The sequence below is a fragment of the Oncorhynchus tshawytscha genome, linkage group LG21 (genome assembly GCF_018296145.1).
Source record: "Oncorhynchus tshawytscha isolate Ot180627B linkage group LG21, Otsh_v2.0, whole genome shotgun sequence".
Classification (NCBI taxonomy): domain Eukaryota; kingdom Metazoa; phylum Chordata; class Actinopteri; order Salmoniformes; family Salmonidae; genus Oncorhynchus; species Oncorhynchus tshawytscha.
The window spans coordinates 30,366,357-30,385,968 of record NC_056449.1 but is presented as its reverse complement, the minus strand read 5'-3'; the positions used below and the strand labels follow the sequence as shown (position 1 = coordinate 30,385,968).

At 41.1% G+C, this 19,612-nt stretch overlaps 1 protein-coding gene across 1 annotated transcript in view; it reads left to right on the top strand.

Moving 5' to 3' along the window:
- The window catches only part of LOC121840378 (Fc receptor-like protein 5), a 72,753-nt gene that overhangs the window by 4,876 nt on the left and 48,265 nt on the right, over positions 1-19,612 (top strand). Inside the window, exon 2 of the mRNA XM_042303310.1 lies at positions 9,778-9,822. Coding sequence (XP_042159244.1) covers positions 9,778-9,822 — 45 coding nt within the window. The remainder of the gene's footprint in view (positions 1-9,777; positions 9,823-19,612) is intronic.

Below are 19,612 nucleotides of genomic sequence, written 5' to 3'. Positions count from 1 at the left end.
TACTATCTATATGGTTTGATATCCATAAGTTTTAATTTCAATATAGTTTAATATCTATACAGTTTAATATCTGTATGGTTTAATATATATACAGTTTAAAATAAAAAATAGTTTAGATTCTGTATAGTTAAATATCTGTATAGTTAAATATCTGTATAGTTTAATATCTATATAGTTTAATATCTATATAGTCTAATATCTATGTAGATTAATATCTGTGCAGTTTAATATCTATAGGTTAAATATCTGTATAGTTTAATATCTATATAGTTTCATATCTATAAGGTTTCATATCTGAATGATTTAAAATCTATACAGTTTATTATCTGTATGGTTTAATATCTGAATAGCTTAATATATATGTGTTTAATTTCAATATAGTTTAATGTAGTTTAATATCTATATGGTTTAATATCTGTACAGTTTAATATCTGTGTTGTTTAACAGCTGAATAGCTTAATATATATGTGGTTTAATTTCAATATAGTTTAATATCTATACGGTTTAATATCTATATGGTTTAATTTCAATATAGTTTAATATGTATACGGTTTAATATCTATATGGTTTAATTTCAATATAGTTTAATATCTGTATAGTTGAATATCTATACGGTTTAATATCTGTATAGTTTAAAATCTATATGTTTTAATATATATACGGTTTAATATAAAAATGGTTTAGATTCTATACGGTTTAATATCTACATGGTTTAATATATGTATTGTTTAATATCTGTATAGTTTAATATTCCTAATGGTGTATTATTTGTATGGTTTAATATCTATATAGTTTATTATCTGTATAGTTTAATATCTATATAGTTTAATATCTGTATAGGTTAATATCTATATGGTTTAATATCTTTATGGTTTAGCATCTATACAGTACAATATCTGTATGGTTTAATATATATATAGTTTAATATCTATATAGTTTAATATCTATATGGTTTAATATCTATATAGTTTAATATCTAGTAGGTTTAATATCTAGTAGGTTTATCTGTATAATTTAATATCTGTATGGTTTAATCTATATTGTTTATTTTCTATATTTTTTAATATCTGAATGGTTCAACATCTCCTCTAAAAGGGGGAGGTTCTACGTAATAAATATAATTGTTTCAGAGAATTAAGCTATTTTGATTTTTACATTTTAGGACTCTTGTCAACCTATCGCTGCCCGCACCCACCAGCCCGACTAGCATCACGACTCTAGATGGCTCTAAATATGAATATGTGGACAACTACAAATACCTAGGTGTCTGGTTAGACTGTAAATGCTCCCTCCAGACTCACATTAAGCATCTCCAATCCAAAATTAAATCTACAATCGGCTTCCTATTTTGCAACAAAGGCTCCTTCACTCTTGCTGCTAAACATACCCTAGTAAGACTGACTATCCTACCGATCCTTGACTTCGGTGATGTCATTTACAAAATAGCCTCCATCACTTTACTCAGCAAATTTAGATGCAGTCTATCACTGTGCCATCTGTTTTGTCACCAAAGCCCCATATACTACCCACCACTGCAGTGTATGCTCTCGTTGGCTGGCCCTCGCTTCATATTCGTCGCCAAACCCACTGGCTCCAGGTCGTCTATAAGTCTTTGCTAGGTAAAGCCCTGCCTTATCGCAGCTCACTGGTCACCATAGAAACTCCCACCCGTAGCACACGCTCCAGCAGATATATTTCACTGGTAATCCCCAAAGCCAATTCCAACTTTGGCCACCTTCCTTCCAGTTCTCTGCTGCCAACGAATTGGAACGAATTGCAAAAATCACTGAAGCTGGAGACTCATATCTCCCTCACTAACTTTAAGCATCAGCTGTCAGAGCAGCTTACAGATCATTGCACCTATTCACAGCCCGTCTTTAAATAGCCCACCCAACTACCTCATCCCCATACTTTTTTTCTTCTCCTTTGTACCCAAGTATGTCTTGTCGTGGAAATTTCCTCTATTTACCAAATCATGAGAGCAAACCACAACACAAGTCAGAGTTAGTTATCAAAGTCCATCTTTAATTATATGAGCTCTATCACAACCCTGTGACTCTCAGATCAATTCAGTGTCTATCAATGAATTCTCTGAGAGCCCCCTCTACATTGCAACTGAGATCCTTTAATAGCAAAGATCCACCCCCCCCTAGACGACATGACAAACCACAGGTCTTAGGAACTTACACAAAGAAAAACTTTACTTCAGAGAGGAGTATCCCCTAGCCAGACAGAGTTGGCTATAAATTATCGTCCAGTTTGGTCTCCTAAACAAAACTCTTATTTCGTCCTTGGTACAAAATGGTACCAAGACATTACCCCCACCCTATGATATATATCAAATTGTCATTTAGATACAACCAATTCTAAATACAACCAATCCTGGACAAGCTCACGGAGAGGAGAGTGAGGCTATAGGTTAAGATAGGAGCAACAAAAGAGGGAGCATAGAATGATTCCAGACACTGCCATCCTCCTCTCCCTGATGGGAAAAGTAGGGAGTGACTGGCACACAGACACAGTGGAGCAAAAGATATGTTTACACATGATGACACCTTGACCTCTCCCCTCTCTCCAGCCCAAACAACTTAGTCTTGACATAGAACAGATACTGCAACCCCGCCACAGTATTATACAAAAATAACATTCTGATGAGAAGTAACTTACAAACATATGATGAATATAAAATATCTTACCTATGTTACCACCTAATTCTGATTATTCCCCAACAGTCTACTTGCACATTCATCTTCTGCTCATCTATCACTCCAGTGTTTAATGCTAAATTGTGATTACTTCACCACTATGACCTATTTATTGCCTTATCTCCCTCTTCTCTTACCTCACTTGCACACACTGTATATATATTTTTCTATTGTATTATTGACTGTACGTTTGTTTATTCCATGTGTAACTCTGTGTGTCGCAGTGTCGCACTGCTTTGCTTTATCTTGGCCAGGTCGCAGTCGAAAATGAAAAACTTACTTAGCCTACCTGGTTAAATAAAGGTTAAATAAAAAATTAAAATAAAATTCTTCACCTGAGGGATCGTCTGAGACCAGACAGCTGATGAAACTGCGGTGTATTTCTGTCTGTACCCTTTTTGTGGTGAAAACTCATTCTGATTGGCTGGGCCTGGCTCCCCTGTGGGTGGGCCTGGCTCCCAAGTGGGTGGGCCCATGCTCCAGGTCATCAAAAAGTCTATAAAGCCCCACCTTATCTCAGCTCACTGGTCACCATGGCAACACCCACCCGTAGCAGGCGCTCCAGCAGGTATATTTCACTGGTCACCCCCAAAGCCAACTTCCCTTTTGGCCGCCTTTCCTTCCAGTTCTCTCCTGCCAATGACTGGAACGAATTTCAAAAAATCTCTGAAGCTGGAGACTTATATCTCCCTCACAAACTTAAGCATCGGCTGTCAGATCAGCTTAACGATCACTGCGCCTGTACACAGCCCATCTGTAAATAGCCCGACCAACTACCTCATCCCCATATTATTACTTATCCTCTTGCTCTCTTGCTCTTGCTCCCATGTTGTTGTTTATTTTTTGCTCTTGTGCATCCCAGCATCTCTACTTGTACATCATCATCTGCACATCTATAACTCCATTGTTAATGTAATACTGTAATTATTTTGCCACTATGGCCTATTTATTGCCTTACCTCCGTAATCTTACTACATTTGCACACACTGTATATAAATGTTTCTATTGTGTTATTGACTGTACATTTATTTTCCCATGTGTAACTCAGTTGTTTTTGACGAACAGCTTTGTTTATTCTTGGCCACGTCGCAGTTGTAAATGAGAACATGTTCTCAACTGGCCTACCTGGTTAACTGAAAGGTGAACATTTGAGAAATAGCTGAGTCTCCCATTTTCTATCCATAGTGGGGTCATATTAGTTTGTAGCTGAGACTCCCCCCTTTCCATAGTGGGGTCATATTGGTTTGTAGCTGAGTCTCCCCTATCCATAGTGGGGTCATATTAGATTGTATTTGAGAGTCTCCTCTATCCATAGTGGGGTCGTATTAGTTTGTAGCTGAGAGTCTCAACCTTCCATAATGGGGTTATATTATTTTGTGGCTGAGAGTCTCCCTTATCCATAGTGGGTTCATATTAGTTTGTAACTGAGTCTCCCCTTTCCATAATGGGGTTGTATTAGTGAAATTAGATTGTCGCTGAGAGTCTCCCCTTTCCACAGTGGGGTCATATTAGTTTGTAGCTGAGAGTCTCCTCTTTCCATAGTGGGGTCATATTAGCTTGTAGCTGAGTCTCCCCCTTTCCATGGTGGGGTCATATTAGTTTGTATCTGAGAGTCTCGCCTTTCCAAGGTGGGGTCATATTAGTTTGTAGCTGAGTCTCCCCTCTCCATAGTGGGGTCTTTTAGTTTGTAGCTGAGTCTCCGCTTTCCATAGTGGGGTCATATTAGATAGTATATGAGAGTCTCCTCTTTCCATATTGGGGTCATATTAGTATGTAGCCGAGAGTCTACCCTTTCCATGGTGGGGTCAAATTAGTTTGCAGCTGATAGTCTCCAATTTATATAATGGTGTCATATTAGTTTGTAGCTGAGAGTCTCAACTTTCCATAACGTGGTCATATTAGTTTGTATCTGAAAGTCTCCTCTTTCCATAGTGGGGTCATATTAGTTTGTATCTGAGAGTCTCCCCTTTCCATAGTGGGGTCATATTAGTATGTAGCCGAGAGTCTCCCCTTTCCATGGTGGGGTCAAATTAGTTTGCAGCTGATAGTCTCCAATTTATATAATGGTGTCATATTAGTTTGTATCTGAGAGTCTCCCCTTTCCATAGTGGGGTCATATTATATTGTAGCTAAGTCTCCCCTTTCCATGGTGGGGTCATATTAGTTTGTAGATGAGAGTCTCCTCTTTCCATAGTGGGGTCATACTGGTTTGTATCTAAGTCTCCCCTTTCCCTAGAAGGGTCATATTAGTATGTTGCTGAGTCTCCCGATTCCATAGCATGGTCATATTAGTTTGTATCTGAGTCTCCTCTTTCCATAGTGGGGTCATATTGGGTTGTAGCTGAGAGTCTCCCCTTTCCATAGTGGGGTCATACTGGTTTGTATCTGAGTCTCCCCTTTCCCTAGTGGGGTCATATTAGTTTGTAGCTGAGAGTCTCCCCTTTCCAAAGTGGGGTCATATTAGTTTGTAGCTAAGTCTCCCCTTTCCATGGTGGGGTCATATTAGTTTCTAGCTGATAGTCTCCAATTTACATAATGGGGTCATATTAGTTTGTATCTGAGAGTCTCCCCTTTCCATAGTGGGGTCATATTAGTTTGTATCTGAGTCTCGTCTTTACATAGTGGGGTCATATTAGTTTGTTGCTGAGAGTCTGCCGTTTCTATAGTGGGGTCATATTAGTTTGTAGCTATGTCTCCCCTTTCCATGGTGGGGTCATATGAGTTTGTAGATGAGAGTCTCCTCTTTCCATAGTTGGGTCATACTGGTTTGTATCTGAATCTCCCCTTTCCCTAGAGGGGTCATATTAGTTTGTAGCTGAGAGTCTCCTCTTCCCATAGGGGGGTCATATTAGTTTGTAGCTAAGTCTCCCCTTTCCATGGTGGGGTCATATTAGTTTGCAGCTGATAGTCTCCAATTTACATAATGGGGTCATATTAGTATGTAGCTGAGAGTCTCCCCTTTCCATATTGGGGTCATATTAGTTTGTATCTGAGTCTCGTCTTTCCATAGTGGGGTCATATTTGTTTGTTGCTGAGATTCTCCCCTTTCTATAGTGGGGTCATATTTGTTTGTAGCTGAGAGTCTCCTCTTTCCATAGTGGGGTCATACTGGTTTGTATCTGAGTCTCCCCTTTACCTAGAGGGGTCATATTAGTTTGCAGTTGAGTCGCCACTTATCACAGTGGGGTCATATTAGTTTGTAGCTAAGTCTCCCCTTTCTATGGTGGGGTCCTGTTAGTTTGTAGCTAAGTCTCCCCTTTCCATGGTGGGGTCATATTAGTTTGTTCCTGAGAGTCTCCCGTTTCTATAGTGGGTTCATATTAGTTTGTATCTAAGTCTCCCCTTTCCATGGTGGGTCATATTAGTTTGTATCTGAGTCTCGTCTTTACATAGTGAGGTCATACTGGTTTGTATCTAAGTCTCCCCTTTCCCTAGAGGGGTCATATTAGTATGTTGCTGAGTCTCCCGATTCCATAGCATGGTCATATTAGTTTGTATCTGAGTCTTCCCTTTCCATAGTGGGGTCATATTAGTTTGTAGCTGAGCGTCTCAACTTTCCATAACGTGGTCATATTAGTTTGTATCTGAGAGTCTCCTCTTTCCATAGTGGGGTCATAATAGTTTGTATCTGAGAGTCTCCCCTTTCCATAGTGGGGTCATATTATATTGTAGCTAAGTCTCCCCTTTCCATGGTGGGTTCATATTAGTTTGTTGCTAAGAGTCTCCCCTTTCCATGGGGGGGTCATATTAGTTTGTAGCTGAGTCTCCTCTTTCCCTAGAGGGGTCATATTAGTATGTTGCTGAGAGTCTCCTCTTTCCTTAGTGGGGTCATATTAGTTTGTATCTGATAGTCTCCCTTGTCTATAGTGGGGTCATATTAGTTTGTATCTGAGTCTCCCCTTTCCAAAGTGGGGTCATATTAATTTGTAGCTGAGTCGCCACTTATCACAGTGGGGTCATTTTAGTTTGTAGCTGAGAGTCTCCCCTTTCAATAGTGGGGTCATATTAGTTTGTATCTGAGTCTCCTCTTTCTATAGTGGGGTCATTTTAATTTGTAGCTAAGTCTCCCCTTTCCATGGTGGGGTCATATTAGTTTGCAGCTGAGAGTCTCCCCTTTCCATAGTGGGTCATATTAGTTTGTAGTTGAGTCTCCACTTATCACAGTGGGTTCATATTAGTTTGTATCTGAGAGTCTCCTCTTTCCATAGTGGGGTCATATTAGTATGTTGATGAGTCTCCCCTTTACATAGTGGGGTCATATTAGTTTGTTGCTGAGAGTCTCCTCTTTCCATAGTGGGGTCATATTAGTATGTTGATGAGTCTCCCCTTTAAATAGTGGGGTCATATTAGTTTGAAGCTGAGCCTCCTCTTTCCATGGGGGGGTCATATTAGTTTGTAGCTGAGTCTCCCCTTTCCATGGGGGGGTCATATTAGTTTGTAGCTGAGTCTCCCCTTTCCATAGGGGGGTCATATTAGTTTGTAGCTTAGAGTCTCCTCTTTCCATTGTGGGGTCATATTAGTTTGTAGCTGAGTCTCCTCTTTCCATGGTGGGGTCATATTAGTTTGTAGCTAAGTCTCCTCTTTCCATAGCGGGGTCATATTAGTTTGTATCTGAGTCTCCTCTTTCCATAGTGGGGTCATATTAGTTTGTATCTGGGAGTCTCAACTTTCCATAACGTGGTCATATTAGTATGTTGCTGAGTCTCCCGATTCCATAGCATGGTCATATTAGTTTGTATCTGAGTCTCCCCTTTCCATAGTGGGGTCATATTAGATAGTATATGAGAGTCTCCTCTTTCCATAGTGGGGTCATATTAGTTTGTATCTGAGAGTCTCCCCTTTCCATAGTGGGGTCATATTATATTGTAGCTAAGTCTCCCCTTTCCATGGTGGGTTCATATTAGTTTGTTGCTAAGAGTCTCCCCTTTCCATGGGGGGGTCATATTAGTTTGTAGCTGAGTCTCCTCTTTCCCTAGAGGGGTCATATTAGTATGTTGCTGAGAGTCTCCCCTTTCCATGGTGGGGTCATATTAGTTTGTAGCTGAGTCTCCCCTTTCCATAGTGGGGTCATATTAGTTTGTAGCTGAGAGTCTCCTATTTCCATAGTGGGGTCATATTAGTTTGTAGCCGAGTCTCCTTTTTCCATATTGAGGTCATATTAGTTTGTATCTGAGGAGTTGACCCTTTCCATAGTGGGGTCATATTAGTTTGTAGTTGAGTCTCCTCTTTCCATAATGGGTTCATATTAGTTTGTATCTGAGAGTCTCCTCTTTCCATATTGGGTTCATACTAGTTTGAGGCTGAGAGTCTCCCCTTTCCATAGTGGGGTCATATTCGTATGTTGCTTGGTCTCCCGTTTCCATAGCATGGTCATATTAGTTTGTTGCTGAGTCTCCCAATTGTATAGTGGGGTCATATTAGTTTGTTTCTGAGAGTATCCTGATTCCACATTGGGGTCATATTCGTTTGTATCTGACAGTTGTCAATTTCCATACTGGGGTCATGTTAGTGTGTTGCTGAGAGTCTCCTCTTTCCATAGGGGGGTCATATTAGTTTGTAGCTTAGAGTCTCCTCTTTCCATAGTGGGGTCATATTATCTTGTAGCTGAGAGTCTCCCCTTTCCATAGGGGGTCATATTAGTTTGTAGCTGAGAGTCTCCCCTTTCCATAGGGGGTCATATTAGTTTGTAGCTTATAGTCTCCTCTTTCCATAGTGGGGTCATATTATCTTGTAGCTGAGAGTCTCCTCTTTCCATAGTGGGGTCATATTATCTTGTAGCTGAGACCCTCCTCTTTCCATAGTGGGGTCATATTAGTTTGTAGCTTAGAGTCTCCTCTTTCCATAGTGGGGTCATATTATCTTGTAGCTGAGAGTCTCCTCTTTCCATAGTGGGGTCATATTATCTTGTAGCTGAGACCCTCCTCTTTCCATAGTGGGTCATATTAGTTTGAGGCTGAGAGTCTCCCCTTTCCATAGTGGGGTCATAATAGTTTTTTGTTGAGTTTCCCGTTTCCATAGCATGGTTATATTAGTTTTTATCTGAGAGTCTCCTCTTTCCATTGTGGGTCATATTAGTTTGTAGCTGTGTGTTGGGGAATAATCCGAATTAGTTGGTAACATAGGTAAGATGTTTTATATTCATTATATGCTTGTAAGTTACTTCTCATCAGAATGTTTATTTTTGTATAATACTGTTCGCCATTTGCAGTCATCTGTTCTGTCAGGACTAAGTTACTTGGGCTGCAGAGAGGGGAGAGGTCAAGCGTGTATCTCTTGGCTCCACAATGTCTGTGTGCCAGTCACTGTGTCTCTGTGATCTTGTCAAGGAGGGGGCATTTGATATATGTTGATAGGTTTTGTTTTATGGTTCTGAGAGCGAGAAAATAACATAGTTTAGGAGACAAAGCTGAACGATAATTTATGGCCAATGCTGTCTGGCTATGTGTGTCTTTGCAATAAAGGATCTCATTTGCAATGTGTAAGGACTCTCAGAGAATTAATTGATAGACACTGAATTGATCTGAGAGTCACAGTGTTGTGATGGAGCTCATATAATTAAAGATGGACTTTATGATAACTCTGACTTGTGTGTGGTTTGCTCTCGTAATTTGGTAAATACAGGAAATTTCCACGACAGTGTGTCTCCCCTTTTCATAGTGGGGTCATATTAGTTTCTAGCTGAGAGTCTCCCCTTTCCATAGTGGGGTTGTATTAGTTTGAATCTGAGAATCTCCCCTTTCCATAGTGGGGTCATATTAGTTTGTAGCCCGATCGGTTCGGACTGTACAGCCAGAAGTTGACACATCAGCTTTACTGACTTCAGACGAATCCCTTGACACTTGTCGTACTCACTTATCACTGCAGATGCGGAAGGCCGATGTGATGTATTGAGATGCAGAAAATGCAACAAAACGGATGGGGATTTTTGTATTAATTATTAACTAGATTGAAGCACAAATACTTCTTCAAATAATATCTGTTGCTCTTCTCATGTTCCATAGTGATAGTTCTCTCTGTTTGTTTCAGTGTTTACATCATGTACCATTGTGATAGTTATCTCTGTGTGTTTCAGTGCTGTTGAGTACACTGGTATACTGTAGCCTCGGACAAGGTGGAGGTGAGTACATTTATCAATATTCATCACCTGTTCTATAATAGTAACATTTATCTATATTCATCACCTGTTCTATAATAGTAACATTTCTCGATGTTCATCACCTGTTCTATAATAGTATCATTTATCTATATTCATCACCTGATCTATAATAGTAACATTTCTCTTCTCCTCCTCTCCTCCTCTTCTCCCCCTATTATCCTCCTCTTCTTCCCTTCCTCCTCCTCCTCTCCTCCTCTTCTCCTCTTCTCCTCCTCTCCTCATCTTCTCATCCTCCTCTCATCCTCTCCTCCTATTCTTCCCTTCCTCCTCTCCTCCTCTTCTTCTCTTCTTCTTCTCTTCTCCTCCTCCTCTTCTCCTCTCCTCCTCCTCTTCTCCTCTCCTCCTCTCCTCATCTCCTCCTCATCTCCTCATCCTCCTCTCCTCCTCTTCTCCTCCTCGTCTCCCCCTCTTCTCCTCCTCTCCTCCTCTTCTTCTCCTCCTCTCCTCCTCTTCTTCTCCTCCTCCTCTCTTCTCTTCTTCTCTCCCCTTACTCCCCTCTCCTCCCCTTCCTCCTCCTCTCCTGCTCTTCTTCTCTTCTCCTTCTCTTCTCCTCCTCTTCTCCCCCTCTTCTCCTCTTCTCCTCCTCCTCTCCTTCTCTTCTTCTCCCCCGTTTCTCCCCTCTTCTCCTCTTCTCCTCTTCTCCTCCTCTCCTATTCTCCTCCTCTTCTCCTCCTCTTCTCCTCCTTTTCTCTTCTCCTCCTCCTCTTCTCTCCCTCTTCTCCTCTTCTCCTCCCCCTCCTCCTTTTCTCCTCCTCTTCTTCTCCTCCTCTTCTTCTCCTCCTCTCCTTCTGTTCTCCTTCTCTTCTCTACTCCTCCTCTTCTTCTCCTCTTCCTCTTCTCCTCCTTTTCTCCTCTTCTCCTCCTCCTCTTTTCTCCCTCTTCTCCTCTCCTCCTCCTCCTCCTCCTTTTCTCCTCCCCTTCTCCTCCTCCTCTTCTCCTCCTCTTCTCACCCTCTTCTCCTCTTCTCCTCCTCCTCTTCTCTCCCTCTTCTCCTCTCCTCCTCCTCTTCTCTCTTTTCTCTCATATTATTTCCTCCATCTTTCTCCTCTCATAGTAAATTCTAATTATATCGTTTTTGATCATGTTAGTACAGTGCCTGTATGTGTCAAACATCTCAGAGTGCTGATGTGTCTGCCCATGTATGTTATTCATTGTACAGGCCCTGTATCTCAGAGTGCTGATCTGGGATCAGGTCCCCCTGTCTACCCATGTATGTTTTTCATTGTACAGGCCCTGTATCTCAGAGTGCTGATCTGGGATCAGGTCCCCCTGTCTGCCCATGTATGTTATTCATTGTACAGTCATGGCCAAAAGTTTTAAGAATTACACAAATATTAATTTCCATGAAGTTGATGCAAAGTCTTTTTCAAGACCTCTGCAATCCGCCCTGGCATGCTGTCAATTAACTTCTGGGCCACATCCTGACTGATGGCAGCCCATTCTTGAATAATCAATGGTTGGAGTCTGTCAGAATTTGTGAGGTTTTGTTTGTCCACCCACCTTTTCAGGATTGACCACAAATTCTCAATGGGATTAAGGTCTGGGGAGTTTCCTGGCCATGGACCCAAAATATCAATGTTTTTTTCCACTTAGTTATCATTTTGCCTTATGGCAAGGTGCTCCATCATGCTGGTAAAGGCCTTGTTCGTCACCAAACTGTTCCTGGATGGTTAGGAGAAGTTGCTCTCAGAGGATGTGTTGGTACCATTTTTATTCATGGCTGTGTTCTTAGGCAAAATTGTGAGTGAGCCAACTCCCTTGGCTGAGAAGCAACCCGACACATGAATGGTCTCAGGATGCTTTACTGTTGGCATGACACAGGACTGATGGTAGCGCTCACCTTGTCTTCTCCGGACAATCGGAAAGGGGATTCATAAGAGAAAATGACTTTACCCCAGTCCTCAGCAGTCCAATCCCTGTAACTTTTGTAGAATATCAGTCTGTCCCTGATGTTTTTTCTGGAGAGAAGTGGCTTCTTTGCTGCCCTTCTTGACACCAGGCCATCCTCCAAATGTCTTCTCCTCACTGTGCATGCAGATGCACTCACACCTGCCTGCTGCTGCCATTCCTTGGCAAGCTCTGTACTGGTGGTGCCCCGATCCCGCAGCTGAATCAACTGTGGAGACGGTCCTGGCGCTTACTGGACTTTCTTGGGTGCCCTGAATCCTTCTTCACAACAATTGAAGCGCTCTCCTTTAAGTTCTTGATGATCCGATAAATGGTTGATTTAGGTGCAATCTTACTGGCAGCAATGTCCTTGCCTGTGAAGCCCTTTTTGTGCAAACTTTGTGAAAATTAGTGTTTGAGTCATTCTCAAAACTTTTGACCACGACTGTATGTTATTCACTGTACAGGCCCTGTATCTCAGGTTCCCTTGTCTGCCCATGTATGTTATTCATTGTGTTCTAAAAGTCAAAACTGGTCCTAAATCAGCACACTGTGAGATACTTGATATATATGTAACTTTTCTGTGTATCTGGTGTTGTTTCACAATCTTATTCCCCCCCCCAATTTTTGTTTTTGCGCTAGTCTTTTCCGACAAGCACCGACTTTGCTGAGGAAAATGTACTGACTATGATGTGATATGTGGTTGTCCCACCTAGCTATCTAAAGATGAATGTACTGACTATGATGTGATAAATGGTTGTCCCACCTAGCTATCTAAAGATGAATGTACTGACTATGATGTGATATGTGGTTGTCCCACCTACCTATCTGAAGATGAATGTACTGACTGTATCTCTGGATAAGATTGTCTGCTATGACGATTAAAATGTCAAAAAATGTGTCCATGTTGTGTGTTTCCGTGGCTTGTGGTTTGGCAGGCCTGATGGTTTTCTGTGACCCAGATGCCTCTAGCAGTGTCCATGTTGTATTCCAAGTGGCATCCTGGTCAAATGTAATGCACTACATTGGGAAAAGGGGACCATTAGGACAGAGACCATAGAAACTCTGCTGTGGTCTCATTTTAATGAAGGGAATATTACTGTATTCATCAGTTATATTACCGTATTCATCAGTTATATTACCGTATTCATCAGTTATATTACTGTATTCATCACTCCTGCTCATGGGCCTGTCCTGCAGACTAGTTGTTTCTCTGTGATGTCACCTTTCTAAGGTCTAGTCAACCACTTGATACGTTGTTTGATTGATTAAAAACCTCTTGGGGCGCTTATGTCCCACTTGGGCAAAAAACAGTGAAATGCAGCGCGGCAAATAAATAAAAAATATATAAAAATCAAACTTTCATTAAATCACACGTGTAAGATACTCAATTAAAGCTACACTCGTTGTGAATCCAGCCAACATGTCAGATTTTTAAAAGGCTTTTTGGCGAAAGCATAAGAAGCTATTATCTGATGATAGCCCAATAGTAAACAAAGAAGGTAGCATATTTCAACCCTGCAGCCGCTTCACAAAATGCAGAAATAAAATATAAAACATACCTTACCTTTGACAAGCTTCTTTTTTTGGCACTCCAATATGTCCGATAAACATCACAATTGGTCCTTTTGTTCTATTAATTCCGTCCATATTTAACCAAATGTCCATTTATTTGATGCGTTTGATCCAGAAAAAAACAGCTTCCAAAAAACGCAACGTCACTACAAAATATTTCAAAAGTTGCCTATAAACTTTGCCAAAATATTTCAAACTACTTTTGTAATACAACTTTAGATATTTTTTAACTTTAATAATCGATCAAATTGTAGATGGGTCTATCTGTGTTCAATACAGGAATGAAAACAAACCATGCTACTTTTCATGCCTTGCACACTCTCAACAGTGTTACGCAGTTCCTTCTTCATTGCACAAATAAATAACCTCAACCAAATTCCAAAGACTTGGAATTGGAATTGGTAGGAACTGAAAACAGGTTCCTAAGAAATATAATTAGCCAATGGGAACTCAGTGAACAGAAAGAGACCAAAAAAATAATAATTCTGTTAGTCCTCGGGGTTTAGACCTGCTACATTAGTTCTGTTATACTCACAGATATGATTCAAACAGTTTTAGAAACTTCAGAGTGTTTTCTATCCAAATCTACTAATAATATGCATATCTTATATTTCTGGCATGAGTAGCAGGAAGTTGAAATTGGGCATGCTATTTGTCCAAAAGTGAAAATGCTGCCCCCTATACCTTAAGAAGTTAATGCAGTTTTGTATTGGCTACACAAGGCTTTAGCTCAGCTGGCTAACACAGTATTGTGCTGTGCAGGAGACCTGGGTTGGAACCCAGTGTCTCATATTGAGTCTGGTGTAGACTGGTAGAACACATCAAAGGGTGTCACACCCTGACCATAGTTGGCTTTGTATGTTTCTATGTTTTGTTTGGTCAGGGCATTCTATGTTGTGTGTCTAGTTTGTCTGTTTCTGTGTTTGGCCTGATATGGTTCTCAATCAGAGGCAGGTGTTAGTCGTTGTCTCTGATTGGGAACCATATTTAGGTAGCCTGTTTGGTGTTGGGGTTTGTAGGTGATTGTTCCTGTCTTTGTGTTTGTTGCACCAGATAGGGCTGGTTTGGTTTTCCATGGTTTCTTATTTTGTATTATACATTGTTCAAGTTATCATCTTTATTAAAGATGTTTATAAATAACCACGCTTCGTTTTGGTCCGCCTCTCCTTCCCAGGAAGAATCCCGTGACAAAGGGTCTCATATTGAATCTGGTGTAGACTGGTAGAACACATCAAAGGGTCTCATATTTAATCTGGTGTAGACTGATAGAACACATCAAAGGGTCTCATATTGAATCTGGTGTAGACTGGTAGAACAACAGATTCAGCTCTGGGATATATTACAATTGTTGCGGTTGAATAAAGCGGTGGTGTTTTTTCTTAAAGAAGAGAGTCTTGTTGATCGTATGGTTGAGCGTACTTCATAAATGAATGATTTTTCAAGTTACACCTCTTTTTCTCCAACAAGGGTTACGATTTCGAATGTACCACCTTTTATTCTTAATGAGCTATTGCAGCGTGAGTTGTTGCAACTTAAATTTAGTTTGCAAGTTAAATTAAAATTGTCTTATTGGGTAACAAACACCCGGCTCTGAAACGGGTTGTTTCGGCAACAGGTGTTTATGTTTTTGGACTCACCGGAGCAGACTTTGCTCTAACCACTAGGCTACCCTGCCGCCCATGCTTATGCTAGTACCGGTAGTCAACAGTGTTTTGAGTGTGGGATGTTGGCCATAAGCAACATGCTTGCCAGAAAAGGGAGAAGGTGGAGGGAGGGGTGCAGGTGGTCCTCGTAACGCCTGGACCCACTGATGTAGGGAGAGGTGTGCTGACAGTGGTAGAGCAGCCACAAGCACCTGTTGCCGAGGAACAAGTTGTCCGTGTTGAGGGCACAGAGATTCAGCTTGTACCAGAGTGGAACATAAGGTCTGATGTGCAGCAGAAAAATATTGTTGTAGAAGTAAGGAGAGATCTGGGGAGCCATTTCTCCAGACTGGTGAGGAGATGCCCAATATGAGTTATTGGGTACAAGAGGGGGTTCAGGTGGGGCTAGTCTCCCAGGTAGTGGAGGAGATGCCTACTACGAGTGATGGGGTGCAGAAGAGGGTCCAGGTGGGACTAGTCTCCCAGGTAGTGGAGGAGGTGCCCACTACGAGTGATGGGGTGCAAGTGGGGAGTGTTGATAGGGATGTGGCAGAGGGGAGTCAGTGGTCTGTGGCCTCAGCTGAGGATCAGGAGAAGGATATGGATATCTCTCTTGATACGACAGCAGCTGGTGACGACTCAATTTACAATCTAGAGGAGGTTAATGGGTTCCTGGACCAGACTTTTGACCAGAAATCTGTTAAGGTGGCATATGTTTTTATTTCAATTTTTATGTTAAGTTTGTGAGGTCAGCTGTGATGTTACAGAAGATGGTGGGGTTAGACCAATTGAGTGAGAAGAAGCAGTTTTGCTTGAGGAAATTTGTTATTGCAGCAACAAAAGGTGGTGAGAAACATGATCAGGTTAAGATAATTAAAACAGTGATGATTATCATGCCTCATAGGGTGTTTAAAAAAAATCTTTGTCTGGTTTCTCTGTGGTTTCTTCTGTTTTTCCTTTCTCTTTGTCATTCCATGCACCATTTCTGGAGGTCTACGTCACTGGCCTCTAGGTGTCACTGTCTCATTACGCACACCTGGTTCCCATTCCCCTGATTAGTAATTGTATATATGTGCCCCCCCCAATATCTGTTGACCATTGTCTTTGTCGGTTATTGTCCCCATGTCTGTTGATCTTGTGAGTACCTATGCGTTGTTGTTTCGGCTTTCCTTGTTCTTTTGTTTGGGTTAGATCCCTGTGTTTTTGTGTACGTGTTTGTTTTGGGCTTCGTCCCCTTTTCATGGCATGTTGTATTTTGGGGTGGAGTATTAAAACCCCAAGTTCCAAAAAGAATCAAGACATTTAAAATGTCAAAGTGTTGTAAGGATGTGCAAATGATTAAAGTACAAAAGGGAAAATAAAATATGGGTTGTATTTACAATGGTGTTTTTCACTGGTTGCCATTGTGGCAACTGGTCACAAATCTTGCTGCTGTGATGGCACACTGGTATTTCACCCAGTAGATATCAGAGTTTATCAAAATTGGGTTTGTTTTTGGCTCTGTGTAATCTGAAGGAAAGGAAAAATGTCTAATATGGTCATACACTTGGCAGGAGGTTAGGAAGTGCAGATCCATTTCCACCTAATTTTGTGGGCAGTCTACACACAGCCTGTCTTCTCTTGAGAGCCAGGTCTGCCTATTGTGACCTTTCTCAATAGCAAGTCTATGCTCACTGAATCTCTACGTAGTCAAACATTTCCTTAAGTTTGGGTCAGTCACAGTGATCAGGTATTTTGCACTGTGTACTCTCTGTTTCGGGCTAAATAGCATTCTAGTTTGCTCTGTTTTTTGTTAATTCTTTCCAATGTGTCATATAATCTTTTTGTTTTCTCATGATTTGGTTGGGTCTAATTGTGTTGCTGTCCTGTCCTTTTAGGTGGTTGTGGAATTTAACCGCTCTTTTCTGGATTTTGATAATTGGCAGGTATCGTCCTAATTCTGCTCTGCATTAATTATTTGTTTTACATTGTACACTGAGGATATTGTTGCCGAATTCTGCATGCAGAGTTTCAATTTGGTGTTTGCCCCATTTTGTGAATTCTTGGTTGGTGAGTGGACCCCAGACCTCAACCCCCATAAAGGGCAATGGGTTCTATAACTGATTCAAGTATTTTTAGTCGGGTCCCTATTGTCATGTCGAATTTGATGGGCCTTTATGCCATCAAAAGGACTTTCTTACCTTGTCTCTCAGCTCGTTCACAGCTTTGTGGAAGTTACCTGTGGCGCTGATGTTTAGGCCGAGGTATGTATAGTTTTTGTTTGTTCTATGGCAACGGTGTCTAGATTAAATTTGTGGTTATGGAAACTGGATCTTTTTTTTGAACACCCTTATTTTTGTCTTACTGAGATTTAGTCAGGGCCCAGCAGAATCTGTGCAGAAGATCTAGGTGCTGCTGTAGGCCCTCCTTGGTCGGTGACAAACGCACCAGATCATCTGCAAACAGATGCCCTGATTTCTGTATGTTGAAGAGGGCTTAGGTTGCAGCCCTTTCTCACCCCTGTGGCAAATATATATATATATATATATCTGCACACTTGTTTATGTACATGTTTTTTCCCCTCAACACTACTTTCCATCAATTTGTACAGCAGACCCACATGCTAGATTGAGTCAGACTTTTTTGGAAATCAACAAAGCATGGGAAGACTCTGCCTTTGTTTTTTTGTTTACAGGGTGAATATGTGGTCTGTGTTACGGACATTTTGGTAAAGCCCATTTTAACATTTGCTCAGTACATTGTTTTTGAGGAGATATACGAGTCTGGTATTAATGACACTGCAGAGGATGTTCCCAAGGTTGCTGGTGACTCATCCCATGGTAGTTATTGGGGTCAAATGTCACTTTTGTGGATTGGGGTGATCCGTCCTTGGTTCCAAGTATTGGGGAAGATGCCAGAGCTGAGGATGATGTTAGAGTTTAAGTATAGCCAATTACAATTTGTATTATATCATTTCATTGAGGATACCATCAACACCACAGGCCTTTTGGGGTTGGAGGGTTTGTATTTTGTCCTGTAGTTCATCAAATGTAATTGGGAGTCTTTAATCGTTGATTCTAAGATTTTGTATTTGATCATGCATATGTTTTTTTCTGTTCAAGAAGATTGGAGAAGTGGTTTACCCATTTTGGATAGATAATTCTTAGTTTTTGTGTTTTCCAATTTACCCAGAAGTGGTTAGATTCTATGGATTCTTCAATTACACTGAGCTGATTTCTGACGTGCTGTTCCTCCTTTTTCCATAGTCTATTTCTGTATTGTTTCATTGATTCACCATAGTGAAGGTGTAGACTCAGGTTTTCTGGGTCTCTGTTGGATAGGTTCCTCAATTTCTTAGGTTTTTGTATTCTTCATCAAACCATTTGTCATTATTTTCTTCGGTTTTCTGTTAGAATTTTTGATTTGATATGGAAGCTGAGTCAAATATACTGTTTAGGTTTTCTCCTGCCAAGTTTACACCTTCACTATTACAGTGGAACGTTTTGTCTAGGAGGTTGTCTAAAAGAGATTGAATTTGTTGTTGCCTAACTTTTTTGGTAGGGTTCCACACTACATTCCTTCCATCTATAGCATGTGGTGTACAGCATGTCAGCCACCAGGGGGAGACTCATCGAGGCCTGGTAAGGATGGAGTATACATCACGAGGTGATGGCTCCATCTGCTGGACGTGCCAGGTCTCGACGGGCTCTCCGAACAGGACTAATTGGGGCTGATTGGGAGCTGGTGAGTAAATCATGGGCGGATTGCTCACCAGCTGTGCGAGGCCCATAAATCTGCAAGAAGGGCAGCACACAGGGAGAGGCCTGGGGGAAATAAGGTGTTCTCCATGTAGTTGGAGACAGTTACCCGAGCTAAGACGAGGGAGTTGAGTTTGTGTGCCCGACAGGACAAAGCAAGGCCCAGAAGACGGTATCCCGGAGAGGGTCTCATGGGGGAGACCTATCCTTTTTCTTTTTGATATATATTATTTAATAAACACCCTTGAAACCGAGCTAATCATACTCTGTCCAATCTATTTCAAAGTCTTGACCAAACCCCCTGGTCTGCCACAAGCATTTCTTAATATTATTCAGTTCCTTTGGCATTTTGATGCATCATGAGTATTGCTCTGTTCAAGTAGGGTGGAAGTCTTTTTGTGGTAGCAGGGTGGAGATTGTGGGTTGGGGAAAGTAGAAGAAGCTTTTTCAATCACTCCCTTTAGTGCTGTCCTCAGGTCATTTGTGCCTGTGTGTATTATGTGGTCGTAGTTGGTCCTTAGACTGAAGGCAAAGAATAAGTAGCCCTAAATATTTCTAAAACTAAGCATTGTATTTGGAACGAAACACTCACTAAACCTAAAACTAAATGTTGTCATAAATAATGTGGAAATTGAGCAAGTTGAGATGACTAAACTGCTTGGAGTAACACTAGATTGTAAACTTATGGTCAAAACCTATTGATGCGGTAGTAGCTAAGATGGGGAGAAGTCGGTCTATAATAAAGTGATACTCTGTCTTAACAGAGGGGTAGTGTGTTAATATAGCACTGCACCATGCCAGGGGATGGTCTGTGTGGAAGATTAAGTTGCTTATGATCCCATTTTTAGAACAGTCAGCTAAAAGTTACTCTGGATTTTCCATAAGGAGCTTATTTTCGTGCCTTCTAAT